Here is a 22,295-nt window from a genome sequence, read left to right on the forward strand (position 1 = left end):
TAATCCTGTCACAAATAGATGGATATACATATCATGTGTAACAAACAGCAAAAACTTTCTGTCTAAAATAGAAACCTTTCTAATCCAAAACCCTGCTAATCCAAACTTTTTTTTCTGGTCCAAGCATGTTTGCATTAATACGATTCCACTGTACTGTTATAATAACCCTATCATTTTATGAAGACATGATTTCAGCTGTAATTAAGTAGAGGCATATTAAAACATGTGAAACATACTTTCTGTGTCCAACTGAATATGGCAACCTTCTTCAGGTATGTCAATATCTGACAAACAATCTCTGGAAATCCCCATGCTGATAGCAAATGCTGCCATATCTTTCCGGAAAACCACCTTGTCTCGGGGACTGCACTCAGCAATAATGGCAGTAAAGCATGACTCAACTTCTGGCCAGTTTCTGTAATAATTAAAAAAACAAAAACGTTAAAGCTTCTTCTTCCGAGATGATAAAAATTTGAATGTATGTAATTTTCAATGAATTATTAAAATATTGCAGTGAAATATATTGGTTATTGTTTACACAGCGAACAATACCATGCTATGTTTGTTTAACAAATAATATCAAAATATGATCTTCTATTGATAGCAGGATAAAATGCAGTATCTGATGAAAATTTTGTGAAAAATATATTAATTTAACATGTTTAATATCTGATACAAAGAAATAAGGTATATATCTTAACTTTCACAGATATAATACGAAGATTATGTCTGGCATTTAAAAGTAACTGTCAAGGTGGAAAATGGTATCAAATATGTATGTGTAATACTATGATATCATTTCAATTTATGAGAACTTTTTTTTGTTTTTGTTGTAAATAATGTTTATAATTATGAAGAGGCATGCTTGGAAGATTGGGTTTTACCCTATTCCGTTGCCTCTTAAGATAAAGTCTTTATTATTATTAAGTAGATCTAGCAGTTATTTATTTCATTGTTTAGGCTAAAACTGCTGTTTCGTGGGGTTATAAATGTGTGGATTTTGGCCTAAGCCTTTAGCCTGCTAGATTTCTAAAATGGACAGGTGTCAAAGATAGAAGTAAACACAACATTCTTAAAACTTTAAGGAGGTAGGTTACCTTGTTAACAGGGTAAATTCAAATAAGTTGAACCGCAGTGATTTTTTGTATTTCTTGTAATATGAAGTTTTAACTGCTACAATCTCAATTTCGTTTGTCTCTGTCCCTTCAAGTTCAAACTTTTATCCAGGTTTGAAGAATATGACCCTCCAAAGGTATTATATATTGAAAGAAGGAGGAAAATATGGATATTTATCACTTTTCAGTGTTTTTTAGTTTCATTGATATTTGTAGAAGTCTGCATAATTGATAATTGTACTTTAGTATGTGCGCTAGCTTTCTATCATAAGCTTAAAATGTATATGTCGCGGGGCTCGTGTTTCCATGGTAAACAACTATGTATAAAAATGGGGTTTTCGACGGCTTCAGTGCCATTCTGTTAATGACCAACATGGAATATTTTGGTAATATTATTAGTAAAATACCAAGCACTTTACATGGTACCCTTTTTTCTTAAAGTTTAAAGTAACCATGGCAACAGAGATGCTTAAAATAGCTTATATCTTGCTTTTTGTCGTTATTTCCTACAAAAAAATATTGAATAAAATTATCTTTCTTGTTAATGTAGCTTTAAAACATATTATTTCTAACGTAAGTTATAATTTCGTTTTATTTGCATTTGTTTAAATAACTTCCATAGCTTAAAATACTTACAGCAGTACCCTTCATCTTGCATTTTTCATAGAAAAATCGTTTGGCATGCTCCTATTATTCTCATGGATATTGTTGAAATGAAAATAAAAAGCCGAAGCTGTGTTCCTTAGATAAACCAGTGTCAACGCTTTTGAATTTTACATTTAGATATATAGGTCACGGGCTTCGTTTCCATGGTAACATCAATTCAATTCAAGAAACCACAATTTTCTACTGAAATTTGATCAATTTTAGAGCTTACTTTTAGTATATAAGTAACAAATTATCAACGGAAACTGAAAAATAGGTATTACAAATCAAACTGCCAGTTTTTTATTTGGAAATGGCCGTAACAAGTAACCTTTCAACCAACTATATTCCAAATAACATTGGTTACCATCACACATTTTCTTAAATTCCGCGTAACTTTTCAATATAAATACATAAAAGAAGCAAAATATTGATTATTATTCAGAACAAAAGACTCATAAAAAATATTTCAGCAAATAATGGCTGTCTGAAAATAGTTCAATAAAAAAATGCACAGAATTACGTACTTCCAAAATAAAAGCTATTAATTTTGCGCGGTAATGGACACATAACATCATGACGTCAATGCTGTCATTTTAAGGCATCATTGTTTTGAAGCGTTTCTGCGGCAATTTATTCATTATTTCTGCATTATTAAACCATAAAGCATCAGATCGGAGACAGGTTCATTATTTGTTTTCAGAAGAATGGATATACAAACACATTAAGTTTGTCGTAAACGTCGTGGTAAATCGTCACATTAGCTTCCGGTTGGACATGCGCACATACAAATATTAAGGTAACCTACCTCCTTAAGAGCCCCAGAGTAGCACTAATAATGATTTCTAAATAGTACTGTTTTTAAGTCTGAATTACCTGCATCCATCCCCTAGCTGTTGTAAGTTTTCAACGCACATGTTAGCTGCTGTTAAATTGCAAGCTGGCATCACCTCACATGGCCTTGCCTCAGTGACACCATATCCATCAGGAAAGGTATAGTCAAATTCCTCTACGGGAGTGCAAACTCCACCAAAGCTTAAGAACTGCCTTATCGTACTTTCATCTCCCAAGAAGAAGTCCATTAAATCACCGATGAGACCAGCATTACATTTCTTTTCTGTAAACTTGGTAAATGCACAATCAAATGCTGATTTAGCCATTCCACTAAGAGAGCTGAAAGAAAAATGCATAGATTTATTTGTTTGTTAGTTTTGGGTTTAACGCCATATTTCAACAGTATTTCAGTTACGTAATGGCGAGCAGTTAACCTAATCAATGTTCCTGGCTTCTGTACCAGTGCTTACCTGTTCCCCGCAAGTAACTGCCAACTTCCCCATAGAATTATCAGAGGTGGAGGACGAATGATTTCAGACACAATGTCTTTTATCAAATTGCCAAAGAGAACATACGCCCCGCCCCACCAAGGGATCGAACTCGCAACCCCGCAATCTGTAGACCAGTGCTCTCCGTACCGAGCTAAGGGGGCGGGTTAAAAAACCAAGAGGGCCATGATGGCCCTATATCGCTCACCTGTTATCATTGCACTTGAGGACTAGAAGGTCCTCAGAAAAAATATCTAAGTCCAAAGGACAGTAACAACAAAGGGAAGAAATTTAACCGAAAAGAAAAAATAAAATTCTTACAAGGTACAGATATGTCAAAATACACCTAAAAATTGGAGGTACCATCCATATTGTACCACAGAAAAGTGGTCTTGGTTTTTCCCTACGGCCAATAATAAAAAAGTTACTAAAAATAAGCTATTTATAGTAACGTAAAAAGGAAGTAATTAAAAAAAAATTATTGTAAGTGAACAAAAGAAGGATCTGCCAAATAAATCTGTTGACATAAATGAAATTTCAGATCAGTATCTTCATTAGGTACGGAGATATACCCATTTTATTTTGAAATAAAGGGAGGTAATTTGACATAAAATCAGTCCATAGTTATCTACCCTGATTGGCTCAGTCCAACTAATGACAATAATGAAATTTCAAATAAGTCCTATAAGTACTAACTGATATAAATCCATTTTGATTACAATCCGGGGAGGTAATCAGATATAAAATAACTCTGGAACCTACGACTGGATCTGATTTGTCATGGAATCCAAGATTTATTGTTGCTGAAGATATTTTGGAAGTTTGTATCAAATAAAACCATAAATGAAGTCTCTATATGGCTGCAAAAACCAAAAGAGCAAATTCTGAACTTTTAAGGGGCCATAACTCTGGAACCCATGATGGAATCTGGCCAGTTCAAGAAAGGAACCAAGATCCTGTGGTGATACAAGTTGTGTGCAAGTTTGGTTAAAATCAAATCATAAATGAAGCTACTATTGTGCAGACAAGGTCAAAATAGCTAATTTTGGCCCTTTCAGGGGCCAAAACTCTGGAACCCATAATGGAATCTGGCCAGTTCAAGAAAGGAACCAAGATCTTATGGTGATACAAGTTGTGTGCCAGTTTGGTAAACATCAAATCATAAATAAAGCTGCTATTGTGCAGACAAGGTCAAAATAGCTAATTTTGGCCCTTTCAGGGGCCATAACTCTGGAACCCATAAAGGGATCTGGCCAGTTCAAGAAAGGAACCGAGATCTTATGGTGATACAAGTTGTGTGCAAGTTTGGTTAAAATAAAATCATAAATGAAACCACTACCGTGCAGACAAGAAATTGTTGACGCATGGACGGACGCATGAACGACGGATGAAGGGTGATCACAAAAGCTCACCTTGTCACTATTTGACAGGTGAGCTAAAAATGCATACAAAAGTTGAGAAACTGGACAAATAGACTGAGGAAAACACAAGAGGTGGAAAAGTCTGTATTAGTCTGGTACACTGGCTGCATGTTTTTTTGGTTGTTTTAGCTGTTTTTAATTTTTATAAATACTACAAACATTTAGTAAATTAAATCTTTAGATTAAAATATTTTAATCTGATGACTAAATGTTTGGAGCCAGGCCCAATAAAAATTGCCAATATAGAAACAACCCCCTGGGTCTATTCCCACTGTTACATGTAAGAAATATGACGGAACAAACATAGGGACAGGAGTCAGTCTAACTTTGTAGATAAATGACTGCAAAATTAATACAACCAGTACCAGATATGCACAGCTAGACAAGCGACTGATTACTTAGGCCCTCAAGAGATATAGGAGTATTAATCAACAGAAGAATGAATCTTTCAAATGTCTACCTCTAAATACAAGCTTACCATTGGTCAATTTCACCTCTAAATACAAACTTACCATTGGTCAATTTCACCTCGAATACAAACTTACCATTGGTAAATTTCACTTCTAAATACAAGCTTACCATTGGTCAATTTCACCTCAAATACAAGCTTACCATTGGTAAATTTCACCTCAAACACAAGCTTACCATTGGTCAATTTCACCTCTAAATACAATCTTACCATTGGTCAATTTAACCTCATATACAAGCTTACCATTGGTAAATTTCACCTCTAAATACAAACTTACCATTGGTAAATTTCACCTCTAAATACAAGCTTACCATTGGTCAATTCCACCACTAAATACAAGCTTACCATTGGTCAATTCCACCTCTAAATACAAGTTTACCATTGGTCAATTCCACCTCTAAATACAAGTTTACCATTGGTCAATTCAACCTCTAAATGCAAGTTTACCATTGGTCAATTCCTCTAAATACAAGTTTACCATTGGTCAATTTCACCCCTAACTATAAACTTACCATTGGTAAATTTCACCTCAAATACAAGCTTACCATTGGTAAATTTCACCTCAAATGCAAGCTTACCATTGGTCAATTCCACTTCTAAATACAAGCTTACCATTGGTCAATTCCATCTCTAAATACAAGCTTACCATTGGTCAATTCCACCTCAAATACAAGCTTACCATTGGTCAATTCCACCTCTAAATACAAGCTTACCACCTCTAAATACAAGCTTACCATTGGTCAATTCCACCACTAAATACAAGCTTACCATCAGCAATTCCACCTCTAAATACAAGTTTACCATTGGTCAATTCCACCTCTAAATACAAGTTTACTATTGGTCAATTCAACCTCTAAATGCAAGTTTACCATTGGTAAATTTCACCTCTAAATACAAACTTACCATTGGTAAATTTGACCTCGAATACAAGCTTACCATTGGTAAATTTCACCTCTAAATACAAACTTACCATTGGTCAATTTCACCTCTAAATACAAGCTTTTCATTGGTAAATTTCACCTCAAATACAAGCTTACCATTGGTAAATTTCACCTCAAATACAAGCTTACCATTGGTAAATTTCACCTCTAAATACAAACTTACCATTGGTCAATTTCACCTCAAATACAAGCTTACCATTGGTCAATTCCACCTCTAAATACAAGCTTACCATTGGTCAATTCCACCACTAAATACAAGCTTACCATTGGGCAATTCCACCCCTAAATACAAGCTTACCATTGGCCAATTCCACCTCTAAATAAAAGTTTACCATTGGTAAATTCCACCTCTAAATACAAGTTTACCATTGGTCAATTCCACCTCTAAATACAGGCTTACCATTGGTCAATTTCACCTCTAAATACAAGCTTCCCATTGGTCAATTAAAACACTGAGCTTAGAATCAATCAGGTGCTAGAGTAATAAGGCTGGTTTACAAACCTGCATGGGTTAGTGCTAAATATATTAACACTGGACCAATCAATGTCCTTTGTGCATTCTTTTACAATGGCAGCTAAACCACAACTGTCACTGTCTGTTGGTGTCTCGGGTTTGTTCTCTGGTAACTCTCCTGTTGCCCAGCAACGAAATGAAACAAGCTGATCTGGACATCTAAAATATGTAAAAATAATTTTATTGACAGACAATTTAATGTTTTAAAAGGCCTTTTATTGTCACTTTTTTTTTTTTACTTCAGAAGCATCTACTCTTTAAATAGACAGAAATAAACAAAGCTGGATACAGGACTATTTGGATGAGTCAAAAAGTGGTCCTTGTAGACACCGTTTATTCAGAATTTAAATTCATTGCAATGTTGAAATCAAAAATTAACCTAACATGTCTGTGCAGCCTGGAAGGCCCTGGTTGACTGCACATTATTCAAATGGTAAGCATTTTTCTGAAGAAAAAAGTATTTATCAATACACCTTCACAAACTTTTCAAACACTGGAAGAATATGTTTTAGCTTCACCTCCCAATCGAGTTCAATCAAATACAAGGAACTCTCTTATACAAAGTACCGGTATGTTGCTCCAACTTAGGCCACACATTCAATTCCTATTTAAAGCATCTGCAGTGCATTCTGATGTGGACATAACACTGATCCAGCAGTCGTTCTACAAAAAACAATTCCCCTTCCATATGTTTATTTATTTAGGGTTTGTCCAGCCCAGAAGCCATCATGTCCAGCAACAAGTTGGCAATCATGTCTACCGCCACGTTGCTGAAGTTCCATGGTAGAGCAGAAAGTAGAATGTTCTGTTTTTGTGCCAAAAGTTGTATGTTGTATATATGTCTTCCACACATTTTAGCTAAATTGCCTATTCATTAAAAATTACAGAAATTTAGAGATGAAAACAGGAGTGTAAGGACCAGTCTCAGAATACAGCCTTCTCATTGGTCAGCTGCAAGGCTCTGCAAACAAACAACCAATCACATGCTGACTTTTTGAAACTGATTTTCAATTTCAGTTTTCTAGCTGGTAATCAAGAAATATACAATACCTATTCATCAAAATTGAAAGAGAGAAGTCTATTTCTTTCATAATGTCATCCTTGTTTTCACAATCCGGGGCATAGTGATTCAAACAAGCAACTGTGGTTGACAATTTGCTAGAAACAAGAATAAAACATTATTTGCAAAATAACATTCATATATAAATTTAGCCATTTCAAAACAATGTTCCCGCAACTGATATGAATGTATCATTTATTACATGTTTTAAGGAGCTCCATGAATGCACATGTCTGACATTATTGTTACTCTGTCTGTAATACAAACAAAGACGAAAGTTTGCTGACTAACATGATAAAAAAGAATCTTTCCACGTCAAATTTATAAAACTTGTTGAAAAAAGAAGACAAAAAATGCTTGGCATAGCCTCATATTTTATCGTTTTATTAAACTCTTAATAAATTCAATATTGAATGACACTCATGAAAGACCTTTTAACTGGTGACTAGGTGCAACACAGTTGTAATTCAGTTTTTGAAAGCACTAGGGAAGCAAGAAACATCCATATACTGTGAAATTGTTTAATTTTTGTGGGCATAAAATTTCATGGTTTGGGCCAAAATGGCCATTTCATGACTTATCTACAATCAGAATAATTTTAATTTCCTCTGCCTAACCTACAAACAGATTCATTTGATTTTCCTTTGCTTTACCTGCAAACAGAATCCTCAGCAAGACGTGCAGAACGTAGGAACTGTGCCATGTCTGAAACACACAGCTTTGCCATCGAAATGTCACATGTCGGGTTAAACTCATCTTTGCGATAGTGGAGGCAAGTCTCACGTGACTGGGCTATGTACAGCGACTCAATGAGCTGTATAGCGCTCTGCTGATAACTGGCACATGTAGCAGTCAATGCTGTTACTGACTCATAAATACTGTCGATTTTACTGAAACCATAAAATATTTTGCATTTTAAACACACTTTATCATGTTTTCATAATGTTAACTTCTTTTTATACATATTCTGAAATCATAATTGGAATAGTGGTACTGAATTATGTGTGTTATGGCTAAGCATCTTTTTCAACAATATTTCAGTTATATAAACAACGGTGTCTACTTGTAGCAGTGAGTGCAATACCAAACCTTATAGACTATCACTCTGTAGACACAGTCACGTTATAATGATACTGGGCTTAGTGGAACAGTGTAACTGACTTACGTTTGCATGTTTGGGTTTAATGTCTTTTTCAACAATTTTTCAGTCATATAAACAACAGTATCTACTTGTGGCAGTGAGTGAAATGCCAAACTTTATAGTGCTGCCTCACTGGAATACCATGCTGTAGACACTGGACATGATACCCTATCCAGCCTACAGACACCAGGCTGACCAGTTCTAGCACTATCCTCTTAATGCCAGGTACCAAGCAAGGCTACTAGTACCATTTTTGGTTTGATGTCTTTAGTTTGACGTGACCAGGGAGCAAACCAATAATCTCCCTTAGAAAATGCCAATGTACAAAACGTTAGATCCCTTTAAATGGATCCGACTAAATAAAATCTTTATTACTGAAAAAAAGTGCTTCATTGCTTTACAATGCAATTCAAAGAAAAATTCAGATTAGCCGTAACAAAGCCAACATGTCTGCTTTAATTTTTTTTTTTTTTTTAAATAAAATGAGCTAAGGTTCTGGGTATCAAGTGTTTAATTAAAACCATAAACAACTCAATCAATTTTTTGAGATTAATAGAAAATTAAACATATTTTCATCAGCAAAAAAGGTTATGTCTGGCCAAAACTGGTACATTTTTGTATATCTACAGGTTAAGTACATGACTGATACAAAATATCCACTCGCTGTATTTCAAAATGAAACAAAACTTTAAGGCAGCCAACTAAATTAATGTCAATACTGTACAGGCTATGAAGTATGCTGCACATAAATAGTGCACCATATCCACTTATTGTTATTTCTAGTGTACACAAAAATCATCTAAAAACTTACCGGCAGACAGATGAAGTCTGGCCAATACTGCTATAAGACGAGGTCATGGAGTACATTAATGCAGTACATGACTGGTACACTATTTCTTCAAAGTCACATTCACTTTTTGTACTCTCTGGAATAAGAATGAGAATCATATCATCCTTTTTAACCCTTAGCCTGCTAAATTTCTAAAATGGACTGTTCCATCATTCAGTTTGGGCAATACCATTTATTATTCGAAGGGGTGTTCACTGAAAATTTACTAACTGAATAGCGAACAGTGCAGACCATGATCAGACTGCACGGATGTGCAGGCTGATCTTGGTCTGCACTGGTCGCAAAGGCTGAAATATTCGCCGCCAGCAGGCTAAAGGTTAAAAAAGCAACAAACTATACATGATACTATTAAACAAAATGCAAAGATGGTATTATATTGATGGTATCCATTAATGATAACAGAACAACAAAACTTAACTTTTCAGAAGAAGCAAAATAACATGCAATATCAGCTTTACAATTTAGTTTTTGACATACATGCAACACAAACTTTTAAGCCCTTTATGCATAATTTTGTCTGTCAAGGGCCATTACTCCAGTCTTACCAAGTGAAACCCCAAACAAAACTTCACTAAGCCAAATATAATATCCACTATAAATAAAGTTGTTATTATTATTATATTTTTTTAATTTTTTTTTATTATTATTATTATTATTATTAACAATCCTATTAAGTTCATGACTCTTGGTTAAATACTTTTTAAGATATGCACAACACAAATCTGGAGAGACAGACATATGGACAAAGGTAAGTCTAAGAGCACCCTCTCTCCCCTGCACACAAATTTAGTGGGGCACAATTAGCTGATGTATAATAAACAAGAGCTGTCAGAAGGATGACAAGCTGGACATGTTGAAAATGTCTGGCCACAAAGATATGAAAATATCAGAAAACAGCTTTTACCCTAACCCTTCTAAATTTCTATAATGAACGTGTCCATCTTTCAATTTGGACAATACCATTAGCTGTTAAAAGGGGTGCTTACCAAAAAGATACTGATTGAATGGCGAACAGTGCAGATCTTGATCAGACTGCATGGATGTGCAGGGTGATCTTGGTCTGCACTGGTCGCAAAGGCAGAATCACCTGCCGCCAGCAGGCTAAGGGTTAAAGTTTGTGTGTCTGTGGGAGAAAGTGGGGTGCAATGTGGGGTTAAAGGTTAACGGTACAGGTAAGTTTTATTTAACATCACCAATAAGGTCATAACGGAGGTGAACTATTAGGGGGAAGTGGGGAAGCGCATTGGGGAGGGGGTGTGGGGATGGGGTAAGGAGGATTAGAAGTGGTGTGTAGAGGGATTCTAATTAAAACCAACATGAATTTTCATTATTTGATGAATTCAAGGGTCATAGCTTTAGACATACTGGTAGAAAAGGGCTGGTTATGAAAATTGACTTGGATTTGTAAGGTTCGTATTTTTCATAAGTCTGTTTGATACTAAGGAGAAATACTCTAGTCATTGGATGGACAATGTAAACTTTTGTAATTTGAATTTATCCAAGGGAAGAACTATAGAGATGCTAATCCAAACTGGCTGGTTATCAAACTTGACTAGGATTTTATTCATTTCTAAATTGATACATTGTATAAGTTTGATTTAGTTCAAAGAAAACTACACTAGTTCCTAAGCAGACACTGATTTCATATGTAAAACTGCCTGCTAAACAGCCCACCCATACAGTGAAAACATTTATGTCTCCCTCTTCCAAAACAGGTATATAAAAAGATACAGTTGTTGCCTATTTATAGTGGTCACATTCAATTAGTCTCTTAAGTTAGTTCTGCACGTTTGATAAACCAGAAGTGATGGTGTAACGTCATTTATCCGGAAAACGTAGAATAAAGCCTAGATTCGGCGGACGGAAATGAAAACCATTTTATGAATAAAAGGCAACCCGCGACTAAATTTATTACAATGGCAATTTTACTATCTTTCTAAAGTTAAAATATGATATTAAAACATTTGACACGTTAAATATTTCAAAATAATGTCTGAAAATTAGCCTGAAATATGCGGTTCACTTTAATCATGGTCAAATATCTCAAAAATAAGCACAAGGACCTATTCATTTTATTTCACCAAATTATAGACCAAATATTTATTTAAGACTTTGAGAAGTTTCATTAAAATCTACTGGTACATTGTAGAAAAATTTCTATTCGCAAAAATGTTATGAAGTTGCGATTTTCCAATAGACTTTCATTATGAAAAATTGCATGAGATCCAAATTTTTCAGAACAGTCTAGCAAACAAGAGGGTCATGATGACCCTGGATCGCTCACCTGAGTAATATGAGCTACATGTTTCAAATGTCAAAATGATGATAAAATATTAAGAAAGTCAGTAGGTCACATTCATTGTAAATGAAATTCAGTTTTACGATTTGTGTGCAAAACTGTGTATGTCATCAAAATTTCAAGGCTGTATCTTAAAAAACAAGTAGTCTAGGTATAAGTCTATATAAACCAATGTGACCCCCGGGGCAGACCCATATTTGACCCTAGGGGGATAATTTGAACAATCTTGGTAGAGGACCACTAGATGATGCTACAAACCAAATATCAAAGCCCTAGGCCATGTGGTTTTGTACAAGAAAATTTTCAAAGTTTTCCCTATATAAGTCTATATAAACCATGTAACCCCCGGGGAGGGGCCATTTTGACCCTAGGGGGATAATTTGAACAATTTTGGTAGAGAACCACTAGATGATGCTACACATCAGATTTCAAAGCCCTAGGCCCTGTGGTTTTGGACAAGAAGATTTTCCTTTCGGTTGCCATGGCAACCAGAGTTCTGCATGGAATTCAATTCTTTGAATAATTTTGAAAGGGGGTCACCCAAGGATCATTTCTGTGAAGTTTGGTGTAATTCTGCCCAGTGGTTTTCAAGAAGAAGATTCTTTTAGAAATTGTTGACAGACGACGGACCATGGACGTCGTCAGACGACGGACATCAAGCGGCACAAAAGCTCACATTGTCACTTCGCTAAAAATCAAGCACACGACCCTATCTTTTTTATTTGCTGAATTTTCTAAGTATATTCTGAAGTTTTGAAAAATCAGAATTTAATCAAATTCTACATTGTAGAAAAAATTTCGATACAAATGTGCAGAACTACCTTAATGTGAAAACTATAAACAGGTCGCACTGTCAGGTGAAGGAAAGCATTTGTTTACTATGAAATGTGACAGCATTTCAAATTACCTTGACAGAAGCGTTTGAAGATCTTCCTATAGAATTCCTGTAGCTGTGTAAACTCCTCTAAATACAATATGTTTGATTTTGCTGCAATCTTGTTTATTTCTTCTATTTGGTCCTTGTCTTCAATGGCTACTGCTACAACAAAGTTGGAAATTCCTAAAGTCATAGTAGCCTGTGCTTCAGCCTCAGTTCCATCAACAGAAGGTTTCCCATCTGTAAAAATGAGAATGTATTTTGGAATATCTTTTCTTCCATTATCCAGAAGTTCCGTCCTTGCCAGTTTTATAGCCGCAGCTGTATTAGTTGACCCTTTTGTAAAATTCATATTCATAACAATATTCTGCAATGCTTCTTTGTCCTGGACTTTTACTCCGTCAATATCTTCTGCATGGTCTCCCAGTCCAAACAACTTTGATGCCTCTGTTGCAAACTGTACCAAACCCATACGTACACTGCCACTTTCCAAATCAGCCAGGCGTATTGCATCGTAGGCAAATTGTCTCACCAGTTCAAAATTTTTGGGTCCAATGCTACCAGATGAATCTAACACCAACATAACATCTAGCTTCTTTCCAACACATTCTGAAACAAGGAATTTAGTTCTTTTTTACAATGCAGTTATCAATAAAGATCAGAAATAAGAACATAATTACTTCGACCCTGCTGAATAGAATAATTTTTAATAGTTTAATCATTGTGTTACCGTGAATATGAGTTGAAGACATTGTGTATAAAGTATGACCTGTAGAAGAAAGTTTACGTTCAAAATCAATCTGGCCTCTATGACCAAGTGGCATTGGAGCAGTTGTGCAGACAAGGTTTCTACGTAGTGGTACTGAAGCATGCAGTTGTGCGGAAAGGTTAACTAAGATAGTGGTATTTGAGCAATTTTGTGGACAAGGTAAACTATGGTAGTGGTATCAGAGCAGTTGTGTGGACAAGGTAAACTACAATAGTAGTATTGAAGCAGTTGTGCAGACAAGATAAACTAGAGCTATCACTGAAGATGCTGAATGTACCCCCCTCAAACACTGACACAGTACATTGCAATTTGACGCACACAAGATTGCATACTTATGTGGACTGTATGTTTATAATATAGTAACAAAAAACAAAGTCCAATAACTCTGCAAATTATTTATCTAAAAGAACGTAACATACACCATGCACAACTAGGGCCGGTACTGATCACTTGCGTAAAGTTTCATTAAATTGTGTGCAAGGGTTCGAGGGAATAGGCATGCACAAGATTGCATATGCTGACTGTATGACTGTATAAAACATAATTAACAAACAAGAGGACCATGATGGTCCTGAATCGCTCACCTTCTCCACATGACCCAATTTTCATGAAGATCCATTGAAAAATATGGCTTCTAGGGAAGTCACAAGGTTTTTCTATTATTTGACCTAATGACCTAGTTTTTGAAGGCACATGACCCAGTTTTGAACCTGATCTAGATATTATCAAGGTGAACATTCTCACCAATTTTCATGAAGATCTCATGAAGAGTATGGCCTCTAGAGAGGTCACAAGGTTTTTCTATTTTTATACCAACTGATCTAGTTTTGACCACACGTGACCCAGTTTCAAATTTTATTTAGATATCATCAAGGTGAACATTCAGACAAATTTTCATGAAGATCCATTGAAAAATATGGCCTCTAAAATGGTCAAAAAGTTCTTTATTTTTAGACCTACTGACCTAGTTTTTGACCGCAGTTGACCCAATTTCGAACTTGACCTAGATATCATCAAGATGAATATTCAGACCAATTTTCATACAGATCCCATGAAAAATATGGCCTCTAGAGAGGTCACAAGGTTTTTTATTATTTGACCTACTGACCTAGTTTTTGACTACACGTGACCCAGTTTCAAACTTGACCTAGATACCATCAAGGTGAACGTTCTGACCAATTTTCATGAAGATCCATTGAAAAATATGGCCTCTAAAGAGGTCACAATGTTTTTCTATTTTTACACCTACTGACCTAGTTTTTGACTGCAGCTGACCCAGTTTCAAAACTGACCTAGATATCATCAAGGTGAACATTCTGATCAATTTTCATGAAGATCTTGTGAAATATATGGCCTCTAGAGAGGTCACAAGGTTTTTCTATTTTTAGACCTACTGACCTAGTTTTTGAAGGCACGTGACCCAGTTTCGAACTTGACCTAGATATCATCAAGGTGAACATTCTGACCAATTTCCATGAAGATCCATTGAAAAGTATGGCCTCTAGAGAGGTCACAAGGTTTTTCTATCTTTAGACCTACTGACCTAGTTTTAGACCACAGTTGACCCAGTTTCGAACTTTACCTAAATATCATCAAGGTGAACATTCTGACAAATTTTCATGAAGATCTTGTGAAATATATGGCCTCTAGAGAGGTCACAAGGTTTTTCTATTTTTAGACCTACTGACCTAGTTTTTGGCCACACGTGACCCAGTTTCGAACTTGACCTAGATATCATCAAGGTAAACATTCTGACCAACTTTCATAAAGATCCTATGAAAACTGTGACCTCTAGCGATGTCACAAGGAAAAGTTTACGCAAGGACGCACAGACGGACGAGGGATGCTGCGCGATCACAAAAGCTCACCTTGTCACTTCGTGACAGGTAAGCTAAAAACAAAGTCCCATAACTGTGCATACTTTTTTCTGAAAGAATCTAACATGCACCATGCACAATTAGGGTTACTACTGATCACTTGTATTAAGTTATATTAAATTGTGTGCATGGGTTCAGGAGATAACACATGCACAAGACTGCATATGCAGACTTTATGTATATAGTATAGTAACAAAAAAAAAAGTCCCATAACTCTGCAATTTTTTTTTCTAAAAGAAACTTACAAGCACCATGTACAACTACTGTTGTTACTGATCACTTGTGTGAAGTTTCATAAATTGTTTCATGATGAGGAGAGTTGGTGCACAAAAGATTCTGTCTACGGGCAACCTGAAACCAGTATACCCCTCTTACAACTTGCTGTTGTTTGTGGGGTACAACTACAATAAATCAAGGGCCATAAACCTCACTGAAAATCAATGAACTCCATTATGCAGACAATCATCAGTGCTAAAACTGAGCCGCACCATGAGAAAACCAACATAGTGGCTTTGCAACCAGCATGGATTCAGACCAGCCTGCACATCCACGCAGTCTGGTCAGGATCCATGCTTTTCGCTTTCAAAGCCTATTGGAATTAGAGAAATCGTTAGCGAACAGCATGAATCCTGACCAGACTATGCGGATGCACAGGCTGGTCTGGATCCATGCTGTTCGTAAAGCCACTATGTTGGTTTTCTCATGGTGTGGCTCAATTACCCTTTTCAACATCTTCATCTGTCACAGTGGTATCAACACATAAATCTTGTAACTGTTGAACTATTGCATCAGCACTGTTTGCACCATAGGCAGACAGCAATGGATTGGACTCAGTATCTGACAAGGCAGACTTCAGATCACCAGCAAATTTGCACATGTCCTCTATGAAGCTAAGAGAGCCGTAGATAAGAGATTCTTTTATAGACTCAATGAAAGTTAAGTATGCGCTCGTAACTACCGACAGCTCATCCCGAACAAATATCTCTGCCCTGAAAGATAGAAAATAGTGTAAGTAGAGTAAAACACTGTTGGTTCGCAAGGGGATGCACAAAATGCTCAAGACATATCTAGTATTTCAACTGATCAAAACATAAAAAATATAAGGAAAATGACCTGGGAACATAGACTTTTCAAGGAAGCCCAGGTGCTCAAACCATCAACCCTACAGTGATCTGTGTTTCACTGTTACATAAATCATAAAGATACTTGAATGTGCATTTTTTATTGTAAATACAGACATGGCACTGAGACTTTTTATGCCTTGTACAAAGGTTACAAAAATTAGTCTGTGGACTAGTTTCAGAATTCAAACATGTTAAAGCTCAATTTCAAGATTTCCAAGTTATAATAATGTTGAAAATCTGAACCAGTTTTGATATAAAAATGAAAATTAACACCTAGCTGTAATATAACTCAAAAGTTAGTACTCAAGAGGACCCTGCAGAATAAAAACATTTTTAACCCTAACCATGCTGGAGACAATTGATTCTGCCTTTGCGACCAGTGTAGACCAGGATCAGCCTGCACATCCGTGCAGTCTGATCATGGTCTGCACTGTTCGCTATTCAGTCAGTAACTTTTCAGTAAATACCCCTTCAAATGATAAATGGTACTGTCCAAATTGGAAGATGGACCAGTCCATTATAGAAATTTAGCAAGGTAAGGGTTAAAATGATAAATTTTTGTCTAATTGCCCATGGATGCTGAAGACATTATATTAACAAGGCTATCTGAACAAGAGCTGTCTGTTGACAGCGCGCTTGACTATTCAAAGAATTGACGGAAGTATGGGGTCCAAATATTATCATAGATTTTCAGACAAAAGAAAAGAATTTTAGATAAGACAAACAATGTACAGTGCAACCTCTGTAGAGCAATACCCTTTGGGAGATAAAAATATTGACTGTTATGTAGAGGTTGTTGTTCTGCAGAGGTAAATTTGATAGTATATTTCAGCTAAGGGAAATTTTGATGATGTTTTTACAGAGGTTTTTGCTTAAAAGAGGGCCACTCTGGAGAGGCTGTACTGTACCTGCATTTGTCGTTTGGATAAGTCTTGCACTATATGGCAATGTGTGACCAGGATGGTAACCAAAGTGTTAAAAGTTTCAAAGCAATATATCAAACAGTTTAGACAAAATATGGAATGGTATGAGAAACTTAACTTATTTCTATGTCAAAAAAGGGCCATAACTGAGCTAAAGTCCTTTTCTTAGTTATGAAGTCTTGCATACATATGTAGACTGTGATAGTAAACAAGCGGTAAAAGTTTTAAAGCCAGATGACAAACAGGTAGTGCAAAACATATGGTATGAAAAGTTTAACTGATTTCCAAGTCCAAAAGGGCCATAATTCAGCCATATTAGTTGACAGAGTTATGTACTCTTGCCTACAAATAGAGACTGTTATAATAAACAAGTGATAAAAGTTTCAAAGCCATATGTCAAACACTTTACACCAAATAAAACATAAACAAGATTTGTAAGTTAAAAGGGGCCATTATAAATTCAGCCAAAATCCTTGATAGAGTTACAAACTATTGCCTAAAACTGGACATGGTAATGGTTAACAAGTGTTGAATGTTTCAAAACTTTATCTCGAAAAACTTTGTCAAAATGTGGACTGGTACAAAAATTTTAACCAAGGTGTGATGGCAATGCCGACGTCATGGTGAGTAGGATGACATCACAGGTTACGGAGTGAAGCCTACTTGCAATGATGACATCACAGCTTACTGAGTGAAGCCTACTTGCAATGATGACATCACAGGTTAGTGAGTGAAACCTACTTGCAATGATGACATCACAGCTTACTGAGTGAAGCCTACTTGCAATAATGACATCACAGCTTGCTGAGTGACGCCTACTTGCAATGATGACATCACAGGTTATGGAGTGAAGCCTACTTGCAATGATGACATCACAGGTTACGGAGTGAAGCCTACTTGCAATGATGACATCACAGGATATGGAGTGAAGCCTACTTGCAATGATGACATCACAGCTTGCTGAGTGAAGCCTACTTGCAATGATGACATCACAGGTTATGGAGTGAAGCCTACTTGCAATGATGACATCACAGGTTACGGAGTGAAGCCTACTTGCAATGATGACATCACAGGTTATGGAGTGAAGCCTACTTGCAATGATGACATCACAGGTTACGGAGTGAAGCCTACTTGCAATGATGACATCACAGGTTACGGAGTGAAGCCTACTTGCAATGATGTAATCACAGGTTACGGAGTGAAGCCTACTTGCAATGATGACATCACAGGTTACGGAGTGAAGCCTACTTGCAATGATGACATCACAGGTTACGGAGTGAAGCCTACTTGCAATGATGACATCACAGGTTACGGAGTGAAGCCTACTTGCAATGATGACATCACAGGTTACGGAGTGAAGCCTACTTGCAATGATGACATCACAGCTTACTGAGTGAAGCCTACTTGCAATGATGACATCACAGGTTACGGAGTGAAGCCTACTTGCAATAATGACATCACAGCTTGCTGAGTGAAGCCTACTTGCAATGATGACATCACAGGTTATGGAGTGAAGCCTACTTGCAATGATGACATCACAGGTTACAGAGTGAAGCCTACTTGCAATGATGACATCACAGGATATGGAGTGAAGCCTACTTGCAATGATGACATCACAGGTTACGGAGTGAAGCCTACTTGCAATGATGACATCACAGGTTACGGAGTGAAGCCTAGTTGCAGTGATGACATCACAGGCTACTGATTGAAGCCTACTTGCAGTGATGACATCCCAACTTACTGAGTGAAACCTACTTGCAGTGATGACATCACAGGTTACTGAGTGAAGCCTACTTGCAGTGATAACATCACAGCTTACAGAGTGAAGCCTACCTGCAGTGATGACATCCCAACTTACTGAGTGTAGCCTACATACATTGATGACATCACAGCTTAATGAGTAAAGCCTACTTGCATTGATGATGTCATATGTTGCAAATACATAAATAAAGTATATTGCCTATACATACTGTCTATAATTTTGTTGTCCATCTTCAATACCAATGACAACAAATCGATATCAAAAGAATGGGAATCTGCATTTATGTTAATTACAACAGACATAGGCAAAGTCTCACCGCAAAAACAGACTTCAACCAGGAGAATCAAGAACAGTTACTGGCTTATTACGGGAAAAAAAAAGAGCTTTGAGGCTGCCATAACAGATGGTGTCATACTTCATTGAGTATAGCCTACATGCAATGATGATGTCAGTTTACTGAGTAAAGCCTACTTACATCAATGCATCCTGATCATATTCATGATCCTCGTCACAGTTGCTGGGCAACAGTTCAAAGAACTGGTTAACTGGAATAAACAGGGTAATTCTCTCCGCAGAATTACAACCACTTGTTAGATCAATGCAGCAATTCATAAAGGCACCTAACATTGCCGGACTGAAAAGTACAATTCTCAGGTTACTGGTATGCTCAAAATGCAAACAGCAGAGATACAAAAACCTGGTTTAGTGCTAAGGTTAAAGCAAACTCAATTAACATTAAATATTTCAAATAACCCATATAAAATGATCTTAGTGTCACTATTTTAAATCCAAATATCAACTTACTTCATAGTTTTGTGCAGAGAATCTTATGCACTTCACAAGCATGTTTCCAGCAGAAGTATTTACATCTACATATGTATGTGAACCTCCTATATTATAAATTAGATTAACCTTCAGCCTGCTGGTGGCAATTGGTTTTGCCTTTGTGGCCAGTTTAGACCATGATTACCCTGTACATCAATGCAGTCTGATCATAATCTGCACTGTTTGCTTTTCAGCCAGTATCTTCTTGGTATTCCTCCCTTTAAACATTTAATGGTACTGGTCTGCACTGGCCAAAAAGGAAGAATCAGTTGTCACCAGCAGGCTTAAGTTTAAATATCTGAAACAAAACTTGCCTGCATTCACTAGCATCTGCCACTAACCAAGTTTTATCGCGGAGACAGTCTTCTAGTACCTTTTCCCTATCACAAATAGGTGGAGGGTCCACATTGGCTATACACATTCCCGACAGTTGGTGTTGGGCAAATGTGAAAGCCGTCTGCAGTTCCTCAAGTTGCATCGCAGTGCATGTTTCCTCTTCTTCAACGATGTCAGTTACCATGACGGAAGTGGCTTCATATTGCCTTAAATAGCACGTTTGTTAGGGTTTAATGCCGTTTTCCAACAGTATTTCAGTTATATAATGGTGGTAAAATAGTAATAAAGAAAGTTAGGAAAGATGACATAAAAGAATAAGGTTGTTAAAGGTCATTTACTGTTCTCTTGAGCAAACATACCACTCATGGAACAGACAATTTCAGTCAAGTTTACATGGACTCAATTTACGGCTACACTCAAAACACAACTGCCTGGTCTGGTCAATTCCTGATAGGCGTGTCTATAGATACAGACCTGTACTTCTAAACTCCGCCTCTAGAGCTTCAGTTCCGTACCCCTAGACACTTCCATATCTCTAAATGCTTTACACTGCTTTTTGCTCTACAGTCCAGTCAGCAAATTTCGTACATGAGTAATATTTCGTACAGTTTCAGAATTTCCCACACACAGTCCTTTCTTTCTAGTTGTTTCTTACTAGGATTGTAATAAGCAACAAGAGGACCATGATGGTCCTGAATCACTCACCTGTTCCCACATGACCCAGTTTCGAGTATGAAATCGTTTTTTCTATTATTTGACATAGTGACCTAGTTTTTGAGCTCATGTGACCCAGTTTTGAACTTGACCTATATATCATCAAGGTGAACATTCTGACCAATTTTCATGAAGATCCATTGAAAAATATGGCCTCTAGAGAGGTCACAAGGTTTTTCTATTATTTGACCTATTGACCTAGTTTTCGAAGGTACATGACCCTGTTTTGAACTTGACCTAGATATCATCACAGTAAAATTCTCACTAATTTTCATGAAGATCTATTGAAAAATATGGCCTCTAGAGATGTCACAAGGTTTTTCTATTTTTATACCTACTGGCCTAGTTCTTGACTGCCCGTGACCCAGTTTAAAAACTGACCTAGATATCATCAAGGTGAACATTCAGACCAAATTTCATGAAGATCGATTGAAAAATAAAGCCTCTAGAGAAGTCAAAAGATTTTTCTAATTTTAGACCTACTGACCTAGTTTTTGACCGCAGTTGACCCAATTTCAAACTTGACCTAGATATCATCAAGATGAACACTCAGAACAACTTTCATACAGATCCCATGGAAAGTATGGCCTCTATAGAGGTCAAAAGGTTTTTATATTATTTGACCTACTGACCTAGTTTTTGATGGCACGTGGCCCAGTTTCAAACTTGACCTAGATATCATCAAAGTGAACATTCTGACCAATTTTCATGAAGATCCATTAAGGGTATGGCCTCTAGAGAGGTCACAAGGTTTTTCTATTTTTAGACCTACTGACCTAGTTTTTGATTGCAGTTGACCCAGTTTCAAACCTGACCTATATATCATTAAGATAAACATTCAGACCAACTTTCATACAGATCCCATGAAAAATATGGCCTCTAAAGAGGTCACAAGGTTTTTTCATTATTTGACCTACTGACCTACTTTTTGACAGCACGTGACCCACTTTCTATCTTGACCTAGATATCATCAAGATGAACATTCTGACAAACTTTTATGAAGATCCATTCACAAGTATGGCCTCTAGAGAGGTCACAATGTTTTCTATTTTAGACCTACTGACCTAGTTTTTGAACGCACATGACCCAGTTTCGAACTTGACCTAGATATCATCAAGATGAACATTCAGACCAACTTTCATACAGATCCCATGAAAAATATGGCCTTTAGAGAGGTCACAAGGTTTTTTTATTATTTGACCTACTGACCTAGTTTTTGACCGCACGTGACCCAGTTTCAAACTTGACCTAGATATCATCAAGGTGAACATTCTGACTAATTTTCATGAAGACCTTTGAAATATATGGCCT

General features: G+C 36.5%; 1 protein-coding gene across 2 annotated transcripts in view; it reads right to left on the bottom strand.

Moving 5' to 3' along the window:
* The window catches only part of LOC123547340 (uncharacterized), a 125,049-nt gene that overhangs the window by 61,124 nt on the left and 41,630 nt on the right, over positions 1-22,295 (bottom strand). For both annotated transcript variants that reach the window (XM_053551627.1, XM_053551626.1), the window contains 10 exons: positions 20,249-20,476; positions 19,585-19,743; positions 16,021-16,289; positions 12,685-13,263; positions 9,440-9,554; positions 8,141-8,377; positions 7,478-7,585; positions 6,416-6,586; positions 2,637-2,933; positions 237-415 (listed from right to left, as the gene is read on the bottom strand). In XM_053551627.1, the coding sequence (XP_053407602.1) occupies positions 237-415; positions 2,637-2,933; positions 6,416-6,586; positions 7,478-7,585; positions 8,141-8,377; positions 9,440-9,554; positions 12,685-13,263; positions 16,021-16,289; positions 19,585-19,743; positions 20,249-20,476 (2,342 nt within the window). The remainder of the gene's footprint in view (positions 1-236; positions 416-2,636; positions 2,934-6,415; positions 6,587-7,477; positions 7,586-8,140; positions 8,378-9,439; positions 9,555-12,684; positions 13,264-16,020; positions 16,290-19,584; positions 19,744-20,248; positions 20,477-22,295) is intronic.

This window comes from Mercenaria mercenaria, chromosome 9 (genome assembly GCF_021730395.1).
Source record: "Mercenaria mercenaria strain notata chromosome 9, MADL_Memer_1, whole genome shotgun sequence".
Classification (NCBI taxonomy): Eukaryota; Metazoa; Mollusca; class Bivalvia; order Venerida; family Veneridae; genus Mercenaria; species Mercenaria mercenaria.